The sequence below is a fragment of the Barbatula barbatula genome (genome assembly GCF_947034865.1).
Source record: "Barbatula barbatula genome assembly, chromosome: 15".
Taxonomy (NCBI): domain Eukaryota; kingdom Metazoa; phylum Chordata; class Actinopteri; order Cypriniformes; family Nemacheilidae; genus Barbatula; species Barbatula barbatula.
This window is the reverse complement of record NC_136778.1, coordinates 12,596,683-12,617,723: the sequence shown is the minus strand read 5'-3', so window position 1 is coordinate 12,617,723 and position 21,041 is coordinate 12,596,683. Positions and strand designations below refer to the sequence as shown.

The following is a 21,041-nucleotide window of genomic DNA, read 5'->3' as shown; positions in this document are numbered from 1 at the left end:
AAGCGCAGGGAGGAGGGCGACGAGCATTGTGGGCGGGAACGCGCTCCAGCGATGACGCACGGTCGTTCTCGGTTATGAATGATGATCGACGGTCGATGTAAACACTGTAATAAAGGGGAATGGTAATAATTCGCATGAAACCTACGGGACATATAAAACGTGAGGGACTCCGTGGAAGTTGTCTCTATTGGTCAAGCGCGATAGGTCTAAATAGTGCATCTGTTTAAATTAATAGTATCGTCCTAAACAAGTATTAATACATATCTGTTTAATAATTACTATTAAAAGTTTTGTTATTATACATGTAGAACCTTGTACATACGGATTTAAAGCAGGGTGTTGACAGGATGGTCACGTGGTATCTGTTTCCTTTCTTTGCGCCTGCTCGATGCACCCATTGCAGTTGTTTCTGTTTACTGCATCAGTATTTGCCCCATTTGTTCGCAAATAAAGCTCGCTGGGTATAATATTATTTAGTTCGAAGGGAGGTTAAAATACTTTTTAATAATTTTAATAAACAATTTCTCAATTAACACATTTATCAAGTGTAGAATTCTTAGGTTATAGTTATATAGACATGATCTTTTCTATCTTTTCAAATGAAATATTACTTTATCCAACTAACTGAACAGATTGTCCACTTCTAATCCCGAAACAAGTTTTAAAGGACACAGACCAACCTGTACAATCATTTGGAGGTATATGGCCTTTTATTTACAATGGACTTCCATTTTTAACATCCCCTTTAAGGCATTTCTGTGAGCACAAATCTCATTGCTTAAGCATAGAATGATATTCTAAAGAATGTTGAGGTTCCAATTTTACAGTAGTTTGGGCAGAGGCTTAGCCCTTTTCTATTGAAACATGACAATGTCCTTGAGCACAATGCAAGGCTTATAAAGAAATGGCTGACTCCCGTCTAGTTTGGAAGAACTTGACTGGCCTGCACAAAATCTAAACCTGAACCCAACTAAACACCTTTGTTATGGTTTGAAAAGCAGACTACGAGGCAAATGCTCATCTTCCGACATGTACAGTACCTTGTAGACTGGTAGTAGAAATTGTACATGGTAGAACATTCAAATGTGTTCCGTCAATTTGGAAAAAAACACATTTATTGGAAGGTGTCCATATACATATGACCATATGCCACCTTACATTCCAACAGATATAGGCTTCTATGAGAATAAAAGTCTTATGCAGGGCCTTTTTAGGGTCAATTCAGTACTGAACTATACTAATGTTTTCAATATTTATCCACAAGATGGAGACCTTGTCCATGTTTCCCTACATTGTCACTGGACAGTACATAAAATACCTTAAATTTTTTTCTTGTTTTGGCCAAAGGACTGCTACATTTTTAAGCATAGACAAAAAAGAAAACCACAGTTGAATTACATTTAGGGGCTGGTTTAGGTCTTACAGCTGGGAGAAGGCCTTAGTGAAATTAGGATAAGTAGCTTTTAAAAAGGAGTTGCTTGGAGCTCATTTAACTCCTCACAGGCACTCATCTACTTATTTATTCATACCACCCATTTCATTGTCTGGTGATTTAGATATAAAACAAAGCAAATGGACAATTCAATTTTATTTATATAGCGCTTTTCACAAAGTGCATTGTTCCAAAGCAGCTTTACTGGGGGAATATAGAAACCTTAAAACACAAAAAAAAGGTAAAACACACTACATGGCGTTTTATATAATTATTCTAGTAAATAATATCTAATAAATGCAGTCTCCCGGTGGTTTATTTAGCATATTTTGCATTTAAGTAAATGCTTTGCTGAAAAGATGTGTCTTTAATCTAGATTTAAATTGGGCGAGTGTGTCTGATTCTTGAATAGTGTCGGGAAGGCTATTCTAGAGTTTAGGTGCCAAGTATGAAAAAGCTTGACCCCCTTTGGTGATTTTAGTTATTCTTGGTGTTATCTAAAGTCCTCAGTTTTAAAATCTTAGAGAGCGTGACGGGTTATAGTGTGATAGAAGCTCTGTTATGTAGGTATAGGGGCTAAACCATTTAAGGCTTTATAAGTGAATAAAGTCAATATACGATACTTAATGGGTAGCCAGTGAAGGGTTGATAACATTGGGGTTATGTGATGGTATTTTCTGGACCTGGTAAGAACTCTGGCAGCAGCATTCTGAACTAACTGTAGTTTCTTTATTGATGATGCAGGACAACCACCAATAGCGCATTACAGTAGTCAAGTCTTGAGGTCACAAATGCATTAATAAGCTTCTCTGCACTAAAAGTTGAGTGGGAGGAACATAGACTATGGTGAAAGTTTAGACTTACCGGTGGTAGACATAGTCAAACGGAATCAAAAGGAATTGTGATTTATATTTATTCAAACCAGAACATCACACAAAAGCCAATTAAATACTTTCGGACAACAAAATAAAAAAAACTATGTATCGCAGTATTAAGTAGCCAAGGCAGGAAATTTGCGATTGCAAACAAAGTCTCAGAATGATTACTCTGACCAGTTGAATCTTTTAAGATCTCTGCGCTTAACTGAAATAGAAAGATTTAAAATAAATACATTTTAGATACAACATGAAACAAATGGCATATGCCCATATTTATTTAAGAAAGGACTTACGTGCATTCTTGTCTTCCTCCATCACGCTCAGAAGCCATTGCTGCGTGTGTTCGGACTCCCCTTAGAGACAAAATTGAATAGTCTGATCATGTTACAAAAAAAGTTTAAAATGCTATCTTTGGAAACTGTTGTTGATTTTTGTGGCTAAAAGAGTCTTGAGCAGTTCTGACCTGGGTTGCCAAGAGTTTGGTAGGTTCTGGCCCTAAGAGAGGGGGGCTTCTTTTTGCGATGAAATAGGAATTCAGTTCCAGAGGCTGTCGTGACCATGTCGACCTGTCTGTGACGCCTTGATCTTGATTCCTTCATAGAAAGAAAAATTGATTATATCAGGAGTATACTGCACACCACTAGGTATTATTAAAAAAAGATTTCATAGATCTGAATGCACAGGTTATATTCTGAAGTCAAAACCACTTTATGTGAACCGGATCCAAAATAATATTTAAAAAAATCTGTAATCCAAATAGCCACAACCAAAGAAAAAGTCTGTTTACTAGAGCTGCACAATATCACAACATGCATTTTGCAAGTTTACGATCACTGAATTAAAATTTTTTAATATTGTGCCGATATCACTAAATTAAAGAAATCAACATAATTTAAACTTAACACTTTAATACAAAAAATTAACAAGAAATCGCAAACCTTTGTCAGATGACCATACGATTTGGATTTGATGGAAGCAAGCATATCCGCTCTATCGGAGGACTGGAGAAACGCAGACAAATGTAAGATCCACAGTCTTTAATAAATTCAGACAATTAAGGTTTTTGTTTGACATGCTCGAATTTGTTGGTACCCCTCCACAAAAAACGAAGAATGCACAATTTTCACAAATCTCTGAAACAACTGATAAAACTAATTGGCATCCACCATTGTTTATTCCATATTTAGAGAAATCAGACTTTGCTTTTTATTTTTTATTCAACGTAATATTTTAAATAAAACTTTGAAAATGTCATGGACAAAAATAATGGAACCCCTTACCTAATATTTTGTTGCGCAACCTGTAGAGGTAATCATTACCATCAAACGTTTTCTGTAGTTCTCAATGAGACTTCTGCACCTGTTAAAAGGTAGTTTGTCCCACTCTTCCCGAGCAAACTGCTCCAGCTGTCTCAGGTTTGATGGGTGCCTTCTCCACACTAGTTTTAACTCTTTCCATAGACGTTCGATAGGATTCAGATCAGGACTCATAGAAGGCCACTTCAGAATAGTCCAATGTTTTGTTCTTATCCATTCTTAGGTGATTTAAGCTGTGCGTTTTGGGTCATTGTCCTGCGACTGAGATGGAGATTTCTGACACTAGGCAGTACGTGTCGCTGCAGAATGCCTTGATAGTCTTGAGATTTCATTGCGCCCTTGACAGATTCAAGGCACCCAGTGCCAGATGCAGTCCTCCTGGGTCTCCTTCCATGGTGTTTTGCTCAAAAAGCGACGGATGGTGTGATCAGAAACTGACGTACTTTCACCTTGGGGTTCAGCTTGTATCTGTTTGGCAGTTATCTATGGTTCTTTTTCTACCATTCGCACTCTCCTTCTGTTCAATCTGAGGCGGATTTCCCTTTTAAGGCCGCGTCCAGGGAGGTTTTCCTAAAATTCCATGGACATTAAACTTCTTAATAATATTTGCAACTGTGTCACAGGAACATCCAGCTGCTTTGAGATGGTCTTATAGCCTTTACCATGCTTGTCTACGATTTTATTTCAGCGCTCCTCGGTCACCTCTATCATTTGCATTCTCTGGTCAATCACTATAATCCAATTTATGTATATCTTTTCTAAGGGGTACCAGAACATCTTTGTAAAATAAGCAATAATTCGTCTCTTTCCACAGCTTTTTTGCTTTATTCTTTGACATACCAAAGGCATGCAAGAATACATGATGCAATAGCTTTTAATTTCATCACTCTTCAGGAGTAATGAAGCAGTATTTCAATGAGCTGTAAGGGTACCAACAAATTCGAGCAGGTCTGTATATATACACCTATTCTATGTTAAATGAACTTACCTCTGACTTCTGGTTGGCATCCTTCTTTGTAGCATCTTTACTCCTAGAAGCCTGAATAAAGGGTTATTGCATATCATTAAGCATATATACTCAAGCAAGGCCTTAAAAACATTTGAATAAAATAACACATGTAAATTTCACACTGATGACAATAATGCAGCTAGTACGAATTGAGTCAATGTCGAGCATTAGGACTTACTGCAATCTGTTCCTGCCATTGCTTGTACTCATGGGTGCATTTTTGAACTGCACCTGCTAGGTTCTGCAGCGTCACCCCTGCTGATGGGGGAAGTAATGAATTCTTCATTCTCTCATAATGGCCATGCACATTTGCAATCTCCTGCACATTGACACACATTTAAAATAGACCACATTGCAAAGACCACCAATGTAATGTAACTGTTCTGATTATTACACTCAAAATGCTTACTTCCAGCATTTCAACAGAAGCATGTTCGGCCACTTTGTCCCTGCGGGCTCGAAAGTCTTCATTTACATCATGCTGAACCCGATCACTCATTTCAAATGTCAGCTTCAAGTCAGAGACCCAAGGGCAATCAATTAAAAGGATTGTTTACGCAGTAGTGAAAACTCTTTCATCACCCTTGTGTCATTTCATAGCTGACTTTCTTCTGCAGAAGAATATATTTTGAAGAATGTTGGTGAACAAACAACAATGGCCCCCATTGACTTCCAATGTATGGAAACAAAACCAGCCGTTACATTACTCAATAACTTATTTTGTGTTACAGAAGAACGAACGACATGGTAAATGAATGATAAAAAGTGAAAACATCCATTTAAACCAGAACTATGGACATTTTTAAATGCCACAACGCTATTTCATATCGCTGTATAAAAGCCGTTCAAGTCCAAGAGTTACCTTCTTGGGCATGGCGGTGAAATGAAATGCCTTATCTGACAACAGCCTGCAGAAGATGTAAACAACATCCAAATGCTTGCACGTTTTTGCTTCTGTGAAGAACCGTTGTATATGGAACCAATCCTTCAGAGCAACTCGGATCTGAGTAACATAAGACATCAATTCTGTCAGATTCGTTTTTCATGTTCTTTCGCAATTTAATACGGAATAGGTAAACCGTATATACATTACTGGTTAGAAAATGGAACACCTTTTCCTTAGGCCAAACAAGTTGCTTGTTGTAAAGGCCGTAGAGCATATACAGGGCCCCTACTCTGATTTGAAAGCTGTATGGGGGTAGTAAGTAATTGCAGACTATGGTGAAAGCAAGCCGAGTGAAGGATTTCTTCTCATGGTGTGACTGGTTTCCACTGTTGGAAGAGAGAGAGAGATCAAGCCACATGCAAAAAATGAAAAGTGACACACCATTTCTTATTGAAATCAATGCATTTGTAGCTTTTCCCAATAGGACAGTTAACTTAAATGAGTCAAATGGGTGAGTGATGACACATTTTAACAGTCAATGGGTATTTAATATTAGTTTGAACAATAGTTTGTGGAATAACTGTAATATAGAGATTAATCGTATTTCTGTTAATGTTGTTTTAAATAAACACGTGCCACATTGTTATAACAAATACTTTATACAGAATTATTACATGTTACACAAATACATCGCGGTAACGTGTGATCTTTGGTAAGTTAAGCAATACAGAGTGATATAAACCGGTTCACGTGGTAATATTATTAAGCTACTCATCTCTTCTACGGCTTTTGGCGAAAGCGTGCCCTTACTAAAACACACTGGAGAAATCCATCTCTCTCCAGATGACGGAAAACTCTTCATATCGCACGGACTCTGTTTGCTGGAAGCAGCCCAGGAACTCTTCACAGTCGCTTTTGAAGGGCTTCCAGTAATGCTCGCAAGCTTTCTCTACCGCGACAAAACAACGCAATGTTAAGGATGCACTGATTATCATGCAAATATTGAAATCCTCTTTTCAATAACTTACTCGAACCCATGACCTCAGCGCAGCTGTATTTCTGTTCCAAGGTTCAAAAACTACAATCCTCCAGCAGACTTTAAATGGTAATTGACTTAATGCACCTGTGCGCGATGATCTGATTGAACATACGCCGCTAAGAGCGTCAACGTAATTACGTCAAAGCACCGCGAGAGCAAACCCATGTTCAATTCAATTCAATTTTATTTATATAGCGCTTTTCACAATTTGCATTGTTCCAAAGCAGCTTTACAGGGGAAAAACGAAAAACCCAAGAAAGGGTAAAACACACTATATGGTGTGTTATATAATAAATCCAATTATTCTAGTAAATAATATCTAATGTCAGCATCTCCTGGTGGTTTATTAAGCATATTTGCTTTAAGTGAATGCTTGGCTGAAAAGATGTGTCTTTAATCTAGATTTAAATTGGGCGAGTGTGTCTGATCCTCGAATAGTGTCAGGAAGGCTATTCCAGAGTTTAGGTGCTACGTATGAGAAAGCTCGACCCCCTTTGGTGGATTTAGTTATTCTAGGTATTATCTAAAGTCCTGCATTTTGAGATCTTAGAGAGCGTGATGGGTTACCATGTGTGAATAGAATTTAAATAAATCTTATAAATAAACCCTGCCTTACAAACGTTTTTCCCGTTTAAAAATATATAGCCATTTCTCAAGAAACACACGTAAAGATAAATACCCAATTCACTTAGTGTTAAAGAGCGAAAGTGTCAAAAGTTACAGATTGAAGCAATAATGGTAAATTCTATTTCCATAATTATTATTGAAGATGGGACATTGAAACACACGTCACAAAATGTCTGGTCCACAATTGTCTTTTACTGATTATGCAATAAACAATACATTTAGTGTTAGAGAAAGAGAAGACTGGATATTGCAGAGCGTGAATGAACGGAAGATTACAATAAACACCAAGGAAAATGTTCTTTCTATTAATAAACGAGAAAAAAGGTCTGGAAAAGCTGACATTTATTTGAAAGCGTAACAAATTCGTCTTATTTAAACTAAGCATTTGTGTTCTAATGCCGTTATAAATACTCGTCAAGTGGGATAAATGATACATCTGCTTTGCCTGATCTAAAACTCTTTATAAAGGAGGACACTGAAAATTCTATCTAGACTTCTCACAAGAATTAATTGTAGCAAGCATCTACTACGTAGATAACTAACCGGAAGAATGACCACAAAAATATAAAAATCTATTGCATAATTAAACTATAAATCTGTTTTCACCTCTCCCGAGTTAAAACCATCGTGAGAACACCAAAAATACCACTGATTTTTAATTCCCTTTTCGCGCATTCTCGCACATTACTTTCAATGGCTCTTACGATCCACTTGTGCCGTTCAAGAGGAAACTGAAAGTGATGCAAGCAAACATGGCCTACTGCAATGTAAAGCAGCACGAACATCAAACTGCATTTAACCACTGAGCTCTAAAAAAACCCAGAAGAGAGAAATGACAAAAGGAAAAGAAAAAATATATACTATTCAATCTTTCATTAAAAGTACACATTTGTAAAAATGGTATATTGCATGGACTGCTGGTACTTTGTCTTAAGAAAATATATTATTGTGCGACTGTAGCTCCAATGCACACTGCTTAGGAAAGGGGGAGGGAGTCAATAACACACAACAGGTGTTTTTGAGGTGGAGTTCAGGAATCCAGAGGATGTGCACGAGATCATATGGATATGCACTTTTACATTTGTGTGTTAGGATTATCCGGTGCAGGTAGAACATTTTAAAACACGTGGGTTCATAGCAAATATTATCAGAAGACAGGGCAGGGTGTGGAATAAAGGGATAATGGAGACATGTAGAGGCAGACTTAAAGGATTGGGGTTGAAAGGGCAGAGAAGGGGATGCAGTGTCCGGAATATCTAAGAACAGCTCAGTTAACTTGGTCCAGAGCACACAGGAGTTCCTCTCCCTGGAGCAGATGATGACGGTCCTGGACAGGAGCGTTGACCTCACAGTCATAGCGTGTTAGCTGAGGCAGCCCGCCACTCTCGAATGAGATGGACAACAGACGACTGGCCACGTCTGCAGAACCAGAGAGATGGATATTAGAAGATGGAGTTGAAATGCATATTACAGTGCCAACAACAGTCTCTTTACTCACCAGAGGGCAGTATGAGGATGGTTTTGTTTCCACAAAGCAAACTGGACCCTTTTACCTCCAAAACTTTTGCCCTCTTTCCAGGCTCTAAAGCACTGTCCACACTCTGAAGCAAAGCGCCCTGCGAATTAAGGAGAGCATTAACCTACGAGCCATTGGTCTTAAAAGTTTTTCAAAAAAATCCAATACAGTACTGACCAGTCCAACAGCTTCAGAAAGTGATGTCACCTCCTCCAGCTTTCTCTTGCGTTGGGCATTCTGAAAGGATAACATCTTTGCAGACAGTTCTCGCTCGGTCACAGAAATGCTGAGAAAGAAAGAACAAAAAAATCTGATAATTTGCATCTTTAAGATTTTATATTTCTAGTCCCTGGCACTAAAGAACTGACGCATGCGGAGTGCACAAAAAGAAGTTGTGCATTTTGGAGATTTACCTTTTCAGTGGATTTCCTCCCTGTGGGGTGGGGGAACGTGCTGGTGAAGCATCACGACTGCCACTGAAGGGTGAGCCGGGGGAACTGCACACCTGCTGCAGCAAGTGCAGGGGCGAAGGGGCCTGTGATGCTGGCTCCTGTTTCACTTGACTGCTAGAGACGGGCGCTGGAGATTCAGGGGTTGGTAGAGGCTGGAACAAAGAGTTCATGGCCAACACGGAGTGAGGGCCAGAGGGGAGCGGATCCAATGGAGAGGGGATGCGGAGCTGGTAGTCATCATCCATTGGGATGTATGGAGCTAGCATCTCTAAATCGAGATCTTCCGTGTCCTAGAGTTCATTAAAAAAGTTTCAGTGGAAGTGTAATGAAATGTATGATACTGTAATGATAATGCAGGCGGATGCATTTTAGATGAAGAATTACCTCAGTGGTAAAAGGGGTCTTTGCTTCTGTATCAATAGCAAATAGTTTCTCAACCAGGTCGAGTTTAAATTCAGTATTGATGTCCGAGTCCACCGGGAAGCAGTAATCCATAGGGCTGTTGGGCTAAAGGAAAATAAAGAAACTCAATAATGCACACACAACTAATGATGGAAAGAAAGACATCCTAAATGGTGAACAATCCAAAACTTCCCATAAAGGAAGCATAGTTTTAAAACATTAAACAATTTTTACCCCAGAGGAGCAGAGTCCAGATGTGGAAGCTGTAGTTGCGGAGTTGGTCATCCCGCTTTGAGAACCGGTGTTGAATGGAAAGTCCTCTTCTTCATTCTCCAGCTTGGTCAGAGCTGGGGTGGGCTTAGCGAGGGTCAGACTAGACAGACCCACAGGAAGCTTCTCACTGCAGGAGGGCAGCATGACGTCATTGTAGAGGGGCACCTCCTTCAACGGTTGCATTTCAGACTCTGAAGGGAGTTCAATTCTATTAATAACAATACACATCAAGTAAAAGGAGTTGTGTGTTTAATGGCTTTTCATACGCTTAGATTCTAAATCCACATTTTTCATGTTAGACTTTGAGAACGCCTTCTGCACATACTTAATCTTTAGAAGATGAAAAATACGATGAAAAAAGTTCTGACCTGGGTTGTTGAAGTCCAGAGTGATGATGGTGTCTCCTGCCGCAGGTGCCAACCGAGTGAGGGCCTCTGGCTTTTCTTTCAGCTCTTCATACAGGCTGTTAGAACTCTCCATGGAGCACTTGAGATCATCAGACTTGAACAGTTTGAGCACGTCCAGCTCGGAGGCCTCATCTTCAACCTCTTGGCTCTCTTTCTCCACAGCTTTGGAATCGGCATTGGTCTGCTGCAGAGACAGAAACACATCCCCCTCCACGATGCCACTGGAAATAACAAAAAGATGAAGGTAAAGTTGCATCAAATTATATATATACACATACCACATATTCCAAGTAACTTAACTCTTAGCTGTACATTATTCACATGGGTTCAAATGCAAAGCTGGATCTGTACCTAAGAACATAGTTGACACACACAATGCATTGTGGTTGGGAATTCTTAGGGTTGTAGATGACAGTGGCCTGAGTCTCCACCCACACGTAACCACCTTTCTTGGCAAGCATGCGGTATTGGCCTGTGGTAGCCTGACCCTTCGCAAACACTAGGAAGACAAAAGTAAAACTGGGTTGAGATCATTCTCAAATCAGATTTCAGACGCTTAAAGTGAAAGGAAACTGTATGCATTGTTATCTAGATTACATTTTTAGTCTATGCACAATCCATGTCAGAATACTCACGATTGTGATGTGTCTTGGTGAGGTGGTCTGAATCCAGTGCATGATAGTACTCGTACACGGACCTGTTCAGCAGATCATCTGGATCATAACCCATAAGTTCTGTGATCCTGTAGAAACCGTGACAAGAGCAATACAATGATCTATGTTAAGGTTGAGTTTAGCAGAGGCATAATCCTATAGTTTTTATCTGAGTTGGACAGTCTAATCACAGGATCAAAGCTGGAAGGACACATCCAGCTTCTGCCACTAGGTGGTGTTAGTAACATATTGGAAAATGCAGGCCATATCAGAGTGCTAAACCAGTTCTCCAGCATTGCCTTTTGTTGTTATCAGGTTGCATTGATTTCAGGTGTTGACATCATTAGGGAAAGCCTAACCATATAAAGTAATGGAAAATTTGCAATGAGGAAGTGAGGTTTAAACGGCCAACAAACTTATGAAACACACACACAACTGTTATAGTTCTGTAGTATATAGTATAGTATTCATTATACAGAATTTACAGTATATAGCATTTTAAATCTGTGATTTATCAATACTTCTATTAACATTTCAATGTTTCCTGTTGTTTTATATTATTGGTTTTGTCTAGTATTTTATAGTAATTATTTATAATAAGTAAAAAACTCTTAGGGATGTTTATATTGACCGTTTAACAGTTAACCGAGAGTAAAAAATTTGACTGATTGGAGGTTATGTTTAGTTTTAAGTTAAAGATACAGTTTGTAACTTTTTTGCAGTAAAATATCCAAAAACCACTAGGCCAGTGTTATATATTTTGTATATTTGAGTACTTAAAATATCTCAAATGTTTCCAGCTGTTTGTAAATCGTGAGAAAATTTTTATTTTAACCAGTGACACTGGAATTTTTATAAAAAGTAGAAAATGTGTTGAATGTTTCATTTCATCTAAGTGAAATTCACATATAGTTGAAACGCAGAGCCAGGTGTGATTTGATGCAGGGTGCACGCTTGCTTCAAACCTCGTCCATTTTGCCAAATGCACTTGTGGAGACTTGCGGTGTGGAGCAGACTCGGAATAAAATGCGGTAGCGGTCAGGAACTTTGGTGTGATTTGAACAAGAGCGGGCGGTCTAAAAAAATCCTGTTCCCTTCGTTCTTTCAGTACTATATGTCTGCCCTCATTCTTATCGACCACCAGAACAGATTTTGGATGTGAGACGTTCGTTGCTGAAACCGTCGTCAGTCAGTGACATTCTGTCATATTTTAAATAATTTAGAAAAATAAGATTTTGCAAGTACGTAAACTGTTTTCATTCATTTCGTTAAAGCTTGTTTTGGCTTACAATTTTAGGTTAAGATGTGATTTAATTTCGCAATAGTAAGCCAACGGTTTTGTTAAAAAAAAAATTCTCAGCTACACTTCTCCTGCTGTACTGACAGAAATTTTTTGAATTGTATTTTTAATAAAAATAACAAATTGGCAAAAAATGTTGTACCCACATTTGTTTCTGCAACTCATGTTCCTTTTGTGTTGACAGCTTAATGTTAAAAGCATCTTGACAAGACAAATACATTTTTTTTTACAACCGACAGTTTTATTTGTTATCTCTCTCTCTTTCAGTAGTGGACATTTAAATGTGAGATTGTAGAAAAGATAATAAAATGTAGCGGGAACGGTCGGGTAGAAATTTATTGCACGGGCAGAGACGTGCAAGTGTAATACTGGCTTTGTGTGTGCGGTCTTCTGAATCCCAATCAAAGCGGAACAGACACGTTTCATATTTTTCACATTGCGTCCTCCCTGCGATTTGCAAATCGCAACGTCTCACATCGCGATTCGTTAAATTTTTCAGCCCTACTCTATATTACTCTGTATTATTGTTACCTGAACATTTTTAGTTTTCAGTTAATGAAAATCTTTCCACTGAATCTTTACCATACAGCATTAATCTAATTTAGCAAACAAGTCTGTTCAGCTTTGCTTTAACCTTATGAGGGAACCATGTATATCTGCCTACCTCTCATCACAGTATGAGAACTTCATGTCCAGAGTGTGGCGGCTGAGGAAGGTCTTGCTGTCCAGAGGAACCTCGATGTTTGAGGGATGAGGAATGGGTTCACAGATGAGCACAAGGTAGGTCGATGGGGGCTCTTTAAAGCCACAATCTCCAGAGTCATTGCTGGTCTCGTGCACACGGATGTGTCCTGTGCAGTGAAGAACCTGCAGCAAGAGAAGTGTTGTTTTAAAAATGAATAGAACCTTTTTTTATCATATTTCATTTTGAGTTTAAAAACGAGTACTCGATTAATTGGGGCGGGGCATTAGATGGGCTGGAGCGTGTCCCAAATGGTGAAAATCAAATGATTTTAATTACAACACTGATACTAAAACTAATGTTGATAAAACTATGACAAGATTGAGTAAATAATGAAATCAAAACATCAGCGTGAGGTGAAGTGTCGTCTCTGTCCTGACAGATTACTGTCTGTCAGTGTCTGACGCTAAAGTCTCATCTGACTTGAACCGCATGTTCACGTGGTGCTCGCGAAGCAGAGGAATGCTCGCTTTGCGCCACAAGCACCAGGTGAACTCGCCTTCCGCTGGAATGGATTGAAAACGTTTGCCACTTCTGCTCTGTAAATACAACACTAGAAACCAATATTAACAAAGTCTGTGCCACTAGAAGAGACGCAACAGACGCCTTGTTTGTTGGCCCGTCGCAATAAGTTTTTGTTTGCAGATTAATTGCATCAGAAATTTTTTCTATAGTCGATATTATTGTAATTTTGTGTCACTGATTTAGTAATGATAAAATATTGCAAGTACACCCTTTTACAGAACAAAGACCTTTTAATATAATATTTGGACATTAAAATTGGAATATAAATAATAACTGACTGGAGTGTAGATATTTAAAACAAATAAAACAGACACTTCCAGTCCTCAATTATAATTGTTTGATTATGTTGTTTAGGAAAAGCAGAGCCCCTGAAATGTGAGCCATGGAGAGGGCAGCACGATTGTATGTGTATTCAGACAGCATCTCACCTTCCATGTAGCAGACTTGATATTAACAGTGCGGCCTCTGCTAGTGAGCGTGCACTTCATACGCAGGAAGAAGCTTCGCTCTGTGTTCTGTTCCTTGGATTTTTTGGATCCTAAAAACACAGGAAAATTTTAGTCTTTAAACCATTTAACAATGGCTATTGTATTTTCTGTAATTGATAGAAAAAACGCCTTTTCCAATCCGCCTGACTCACCTGTCCTGTGGACCAGCATTTCTCTCAACTCCTCGTGGTCACATGGGTGTGAAAAGTCAAAGATGCTGTGACCGGTCAGATCAAACTGAAGAAAAAAAGCAGGCAAGACAGTTAGACACACCAAAAAAATTTTCAATCTAAACATTATGAAATCCAAACATTAGCTACCTGTGTAAGGCCCATGCTCTTGCTGACATTCTCAGAGAGATAAACCATATCTCCATCATCAGAGAGGACCAAGAGGAAACCCTCCAGGGCTTTCAAATAGAAACCGTTCAGCTGACTCTCCAGCTTGTTCTCCTTATCATCTTCATCTGCACATACAAACGACATCCATAAACAAAGTTATATTACATCTTATTCAAAACATAAGTACTTGCAGAGTACTGCATAACATGCCTAACAGTACCCCATTACTATTACACGCATCATGCTTTGCAGTGCAAATTACAAAGGTGTCTCCAGTCACCCCAGGACGGCCTTATTTTCAAAGCTCACTTTTTTACACATCTCTGGTGAGAGCTCAAAGGTTGCAAAACCTTTTTGCATAAGGTATGTGTAACTATTTGGATATCAATCAAATGTCCTGTGCAATTTAAATACCAGTGTCTGGAAGCGGACCGGAGCTCAGCAGCTTCCTCATGCGCAGGTAGCTGATGGTCAGCCTCATGATGGAGGCTTTGTCCAGGTGGGAGGTGACATTGTGTGGCAGGGGGAGCTCGTTTGCTAGCGTGTAAAACACCTCCGACTCCTTTCCCCTGCGACATCGAGCTGCATCCCTGGACTTCTCCTTCCTCCGCTCCGAGCTCACCCTAGAACGATAAGAAAGAGAACTGTGGCGTTAGATTGTCGCATTGTCTGCATATGGTCGTAGATGCCTCAAGTGCAACAGGAAGATCAATTTTAAATGTATTATCAGCATGGCCTTAAAGCGCATGTCATTAGTCACCAATCAGAGGCCGGAAAAAGTCTCAGTATAACTGGCTGGTAAAAGGGATGTGGATATGACTGTGTGTAGGATAGAGAGATACTGTCACAGCTTTTGGAGCTCAACAAAAAGTCTTGTAAATTCAGGGTGTCAAACCCTTTTGCATATTTCCTAAATAAACGGAAAGGAACAATGTTATACACAAACAGACCATAAATACAGGCAGGCATGTTTAACAATTGCAATATAAACCATTAAAAACATCAGCTTCCTCTTCAGGTCGCCGACATAAGAGAACTCGCCAAAAAAAGCTGTCTCTCATCATGGTTTCTAAAACAGCATTACCCTTGAGACGTCTGTCTATTAAGTCAGTGGCCTAGACACATTCCCACAGACTTAACATCTTAAAGTACAAATGTTTTTAAAGCATGACATAACCAGTAGAAAAATAATAAAATAATGTTGCATTGCAGTGATGTATTTTCCCAACAAAGCTCCCCGTTATGTCTTTTCCTTCATTAGAGCGTGATCGTAGGCTACCAGCCCAGCCCTGAACACGTTTGCGAAGGGAGTCAAGGGACGTGTTTTTCCCATTCATCAGCTTACTTACCATGCCTGGTCAGTTTTGGAAAACGTGCCCGCAGTCAGCAGAGACTCGCGGTGCAGATGTATCGGTCACAGATAGAGCGCAATTAATTAGCGCCACCTCTGTCCCTCCAAGGTAGTGATGTCAACGGATGGGTAAAAAGACCAACGTGGTTGGATCTGTATCCCATTTTCATTTGTGTTTATACTAGTGATGCATTCATACAACTACCAACACATTTACATAAACCACATCCAAGTGTTTCAAGGCCAAAGGCGCACTTTGTCAAAGGCCAAGGCCGCGCAAGCCAAAGGAAGGAAGACAGCCGAGACAACCCTGTGCCGTAGCAGGAAAAAACAGCATCTTCACACAGTGTGCTTTTAAGCAAGGAGGAAAACACAGAAGGGATGTTCAAACCTATGCATGTCATCCGATCTATTTGTGTCTGTGCGTGGTACATGGTTCTTTCATGTAAGCTACATAGATGGAGTGCTCAAACGTTGTAATAGTATGTCTTAAACCGGTGGTTCTCAACCTTTTCGTGTTTGCTCCCCCCCGTGTACCCATTTAAAGAACAGGTTGCATGAACTGGTCAGCCCCCTCCCTCAGAAGCCTCTTATCTTTGGTGTTGATTACTACCAAAGTTTGAAGCTCCAAAAATGGTATTCGGACAAGCCCTACCATTAAGTCTAAGGCCATTTTCAGATTGGGCTTGTTTGCTGCGGACCGAACTTGAGTGACTTCATCATCAAGTGCGCACAACCCAGGTCTGTGTTGCTTTCATATTCATGCCAATCGCGATACAGTTCCAGAGCAACCAAACTCAGACCATCTCCTTCAGGTAGTCTCGGGTTTGGTAGACAGGTGCACACCCAGGTTCACGTGACAGCGATTATCCATGCTAACATTCTGAACTACACTTCAAGTGTGAAAGCCACCTAAGGTTCTAAAAAGAACCATCTCTTTCTTACTTTTTTTATAAAATGAAAAACGTTTTTCACGTTTTGTGAAGCAAAAAGGCTATGGCATTGAATAAACGTTTGAAGCAACTTCTATTTTAAGAGTGTATCTACAAAATTGAGTTGAATTGCTCAATTTAACAGCATATTTAGGTTTTATTCTTCACATTAAACAAATGTGAAACAATAAACTAAACTTGTTCATTTCTAACACATACCTAATGCAAATGTATAAATAAAACCATTTAGGCAAAGTATAGTAAGAGACCCTACTGATCTCCTTAAAAAGCTTTCTAAACACTGCTTGACACAGATCTAGAGTAAGACATCCCCAGCGGCATGTCTAACTTAACTGGATTAATATGGATCAGATCCAAATTATTGCGATAAAATGACAGAATCAAAAAGACATCCCGTTAACCCGAAGCTAATAAAAAGGGTTGGGCATTGTTTAAAATTTGTCGGTTCCGATTCCTACCGTTTCTTAGTTTCAATTCCATAGCGGTGAAAAAGCAAGAAAAGTCAAGCAAAATCTAAAATATTTATTTTGTGCCATTACTTACAGCTGAACACACAAAAAAGTGTCCTGTGTGAGCCTTCCCTTTCGAAGCGAGGGAGAATGGGATCTCACGTGTATCATCATGTGTCGAATTGTCCTACCCTGTCAGATTTTCCTACCGCAGGGCAAAACTTTATATAATCTAAACCACATCAACAAAATAAACAGGTAGGATGATATTACAATGCCAAAATACCCTGTCAGATAGTCCCACCAGATTAAAATAACCAGTATTAGATAAATATGTAGAACGATTGTACAACGGAAATACACTATCGGATTGCTGTTGCATTATAAATTACCCAGATGTTTTTATTGTGCAAAAAAAGACGTGCGCATTGCTCCGGCATTGTCCCCGCACTAGTGTCATTAGCGACTAATGAAGAACACTCAAGAGTCGGCAGTGTGGGGGAACTTGGGATGCCCTACGCATCGAACAGGGTGCATTCTTCTAATTCGATACGATGAACCAAGCAGATGCTTTGCCATATTGATGGTGACACCCATCTTGCAACATAATAGTTATTCACAATAAATACACTCAGCTTTCTCTTTTTGTGATTTCGCAAAACGCAGCCACCCTTCAGAGCGCCTTCCACAGTCCATCGTGTGAACTGACTTTTAGTATTCAAGCGGAAGGTCCTCGCTGATGGCAATGTTAGGTCAGGTGACTCACGTGAAAATTATGTGACCGGAATCGTTAAGTGGAATCGAAATTGTAATCTTTTTTTAAAGGATCCGATTCCTTTCCTATGGATCCGAATCCAGAATTGGAATCGAATTTCGATTCCCAACCCTAAGAGGGACAAATTTCGACATTCAAGCGATAGCGGTTTTGCAGCTGTCTTGCCACAAGACCGGGCAGGATGTTGCTTTGACGTCAATGCGGATGCTGATTAAGTTTTGAAAGGACATGCAGCCGAATATCTAAAAAAACATGTAGCAGCTTGAATCTGAATACCAGCCAAAACAACAACACGGCACAGACATGTAGATCACCAAAATACAGGTAATCACACAGTATTGTGTAAACTAGACTTGATAATAAAACAAATCCACAACTTAAAATGACTTCCACATGTTGTAAATTCACCCATAAAGAATCAAACATTTTCCAGCCATAACATCACCATCTGATGTGTGATGTTTCCACTTTATTAATATCTTTTTCCATTTATTCCCATCACAGGTTTTTACCCGATTAATTCGAGCAGACTCTGCCAAAAGCACTTACAGAGGAAAAACTAAAAACAGAGGGGAAAACCCACCGATTCCAGACCATTAATTGATAAATATGTGAGAAAAGAACTGACCAAACAAGAGCAACAAGTTAAGCGTGACCTGTAGAGTCAAGTGGTCTGGGGTGAAGAAAAGGGTCTATCAAGTGATTATTCTTTGCCTCTTTCAAACTAAAAGTAAACATTCATACATGTCGAAATGAATTAAAACAAACCATCTCTTCTCCCAAAAGATAACATGAATCAAGTACTATCTCCCCAAAGATACAATACATATTACAATACATTTTTAAAATGGAAATGTGTCACGACTCACCAAAACACAGAAACAACAGCAATACATTATTATTTAAGCAAAGTAAAACAAAGATTCTCTCTCCTGTTGTGCAACTCGTGACAACGATGCATTTTCATCGAATTTGCGTTGCAGAACGCATGTATTATATATACATATATTAATGCACATTCGTCAAATCAGCAGTATTGCTTACTAAAATCTAAAAATATCATGCATGAGACAAAAATTATACAAACCCTATAAATAATCTAAACTGACATTTGTAAATGCATAATCGTAAATAATTTGTTCATACAGTATCTTGGTGACGTATCTAAATGTCAATGTTTGCAGGTAAACGCCAGTGAAAGCTGAAATCACGAGACGTAACGTTATAAGCATGTTCCGACAGTGCTAGCTCATACAGACACCGAGGTTAGACCTCTGACAAACTCAAAACCCTACACTTATATTACAAAACAACAAATGCCACACATTAAACCACACCTAACGACATTTTACGCGCGTTAACAGACGTCAGTCGATGTTGTGCTTTATTACGGCTTGTAAACTTGCTCGGTTGTTTGGTTAGCCATCCGGCACAAAATGGCGACACGTTCAATATGAGAGGGGTGAACATTTTCGGCCAGAGTAACTGTGCCAAACACAACAAATCCCGCTCAACACATCACTGTATTCGAATTTAGTCAAAAACGAAGTAAGATATTTTAACAATACCTTTTCTTTTCCGTGACAACCCCAGTATCCATTCCTGGGTGAAACCACTCAGTATGTTAGGTTTTTCCAAACCGTCGATTCCAGAAAATCAAGGACGTGGCCCCCTCTTGCCAACCAATAAAAACGTGTTTATAAAAAACAGCCAAGCGCGATTAAGTGCTCCGATACGTTGTGTTAAACGCTTCTAGATTGTTGGAGACAAACCCCCTGGTTCGCTGAAGGTCAGATCATGTGTCTGGCATCAGTAGGTTGCCGTCAGAGTTTGGTACAAAGAGCTAAACGTGCCCGCGCTCGATACTACGCTGTATGTGGCTTGCGCGTGCACGAGACGGTTAACGGGGGCGAGCGGTCGCATACGAGAAACTTTGAATCGAAACTTTATTGACGCGACCGATGGGACGTCTATCAAAAGCAGATGTTCAAACGGTGTGGTACATTCACCTCTATCGATTAAAAACCCAACGGAGTCAATTGAAATAGCTTCTCTTGTAACAGAGTCATTTACGTCATTTGTAATAATTCGTGTTTTAAGAATAGCCTGTAATAATAAATGCTAATGTTATAAATATATCACTTATTGAAATGAATTATGGTGTAGGCTACTTGAGTAGTCACAGTACACACAACACAACCCTAACCACACATTTATCATTGTCCCACTTACAAAGTTTAAAACATATTACGAACAATTGTTGTTTTCCTAAAAGGGGTAAGCCACTTTATATAATGTTAGACTTCATATGTTGTTTTTAACAACGGCTATCGGGGTAACATTCAATCACAGACATTGCTGTCTAATGTTTTTATTAAATGCAGGTTTATGGTTGCACCAAGACAGTACTGGTGTTGATGATGCAACTTGTTTGGCTGAAATGCAATTTCCTTGGGTGTGTTGGTTTGATATTTCATCCAGTTGGTAAACACCAGATATTTCGTTCTAGCATAATGCATGTAAATTCACTGCCCTCTATTAAATGTTATTTCTATTCGTCTAATGCTGTAATTTAACCCAACAGAACACATGTCATATCTCCAGTATTTTATGACTGTTTATGAACTATAAGTTGTTGTTTTGTTGTTATTAGGCCAGTGATTGCTTTTTACTGTCAGAAAGGCTAGATGGGTATTAGCCTAATGAATAAGCAATAAACCACAAGACAATACACCCAACACACCAAAAATGTAGGGTTATTTCAACCGATCGTTGGGTCAAAAACGGGCAAACCCAACCGTTGGACAAGAACCTGTGCAAGGTTGTTACAACCCAAATGCTGGGTTATTTTAACTCAAATTTTAAATGTAAACATTTTGAGGATTAATTTAACTCAGCAGCTGAGTTTGTCCATTTTTGACCCAATGATGGGTTGCAATAACCCAACATTTTTAGAGTGATTTCGCATGCTGATATGAGATGACTTATCTTGCTTGCTTGTTTGTTTGTATCTTTTTTGGATTTTAGTTTTTTTTAAACAATTTGTATTTGGTTGCATTCAGGTAAACAAAAAGAGTCAAGGAAATAATCTGCACAGAGGTCTGTGTGGTACAGTAGAATGTGTTTTTTAACAATCACAATGGCTTGAGTTTTGGTCCACTAGCACCTGACAGCTTTGATCAAAGGAGTTTCTTTAGCAGGTGTTAAACTCTTACACCTGTCAAAGT

The 21,041-nt window shown here is 39.1% G+C and overlaps 2 protein-coding genes across 3 annotated transcripts; both read right to left on the bottom strand.

The window, feature by feature from the left end:
- Positions 1-2,280: 2,280 nt before the first annotated feature.
- snapc1a (small nuclear RNA activating complex, polypeptide 1a) lies at positions 2,281-6,652 on the bottom strand. 2 transcript variants are annotated; one of them, XM_079474047.1, is made up of 11 exons: positions 6,550-6,652; positions 6,332-6,470; positions 5,748-5,907; positions 5,498-5,638; positions 5,045-5,146; positions 4,814-4,954; positions 4,615-4,665; positions 3,249-3,311; positions 2,774-2,903; positions 2,604-2,663; positions 2,313-2,515 (listed from the first exon to the last, which is right to left on the bottom strand). In XM_079474047.1, the coding sequence occupies exons 1-11, from the start codon at positions 6,557-6,559 to the stop codon at positions 2,475-2,477; spliced, it is 1,038 nt and encodes a 345-aa protein (XP_079330173.1). In that variant the 5' UTR covers positions 6,560-6,652; the 3' UTR covers positions 2,313-2,474. The 2 variants fall into 2 exon arrangements, with proteins under 2 accessions (XP_079330172.1, XP_079330173.1); XM_079474046.1 differs by having other exon boundaries at positions 2,281-2,515; positions 6,332-6,553.
- A 707-nt stretch (positions 6,653-7,359) lies between these two features.
- On the bottom strand, positions 7,360-19,830 carry hif1ab (hypoxia inducible factor 1 subunit alpha b). The gene is made up of 15 exons (XM_079475265.1): positions 19,383-19,830; positions 14,701-14,909; positions 14,266-14,411; positions 14,098-14,182; positions 13,886-13,995; positions 12,855-13,057; positions 10,873-10,979; positions 10,589-10,736; positions 10,199-10,458; positions 9,792-10,021; positions 9,540-9,662; positions 9,117-9,445; positions 8,881-8,989; positions 8,686-8,803; positions 7,360-8,606 (listed from the first exon to the last, which is right to left on the bottom strand). The coding sequence occupies exons 1-15, from the start codon at positions 19,412-19,414 to the stop codon at positions 8,455-8,457; spliced, it is 2,361 nt and encodes a 786-aa protein (XP_079331391.1). The 5' UTR covers positions 19,415-19,830; the 3' UTR covers positions 7,360-8,454.
- Positions 19,831-21,041: the final 1,211 nt, after the last annotated feature.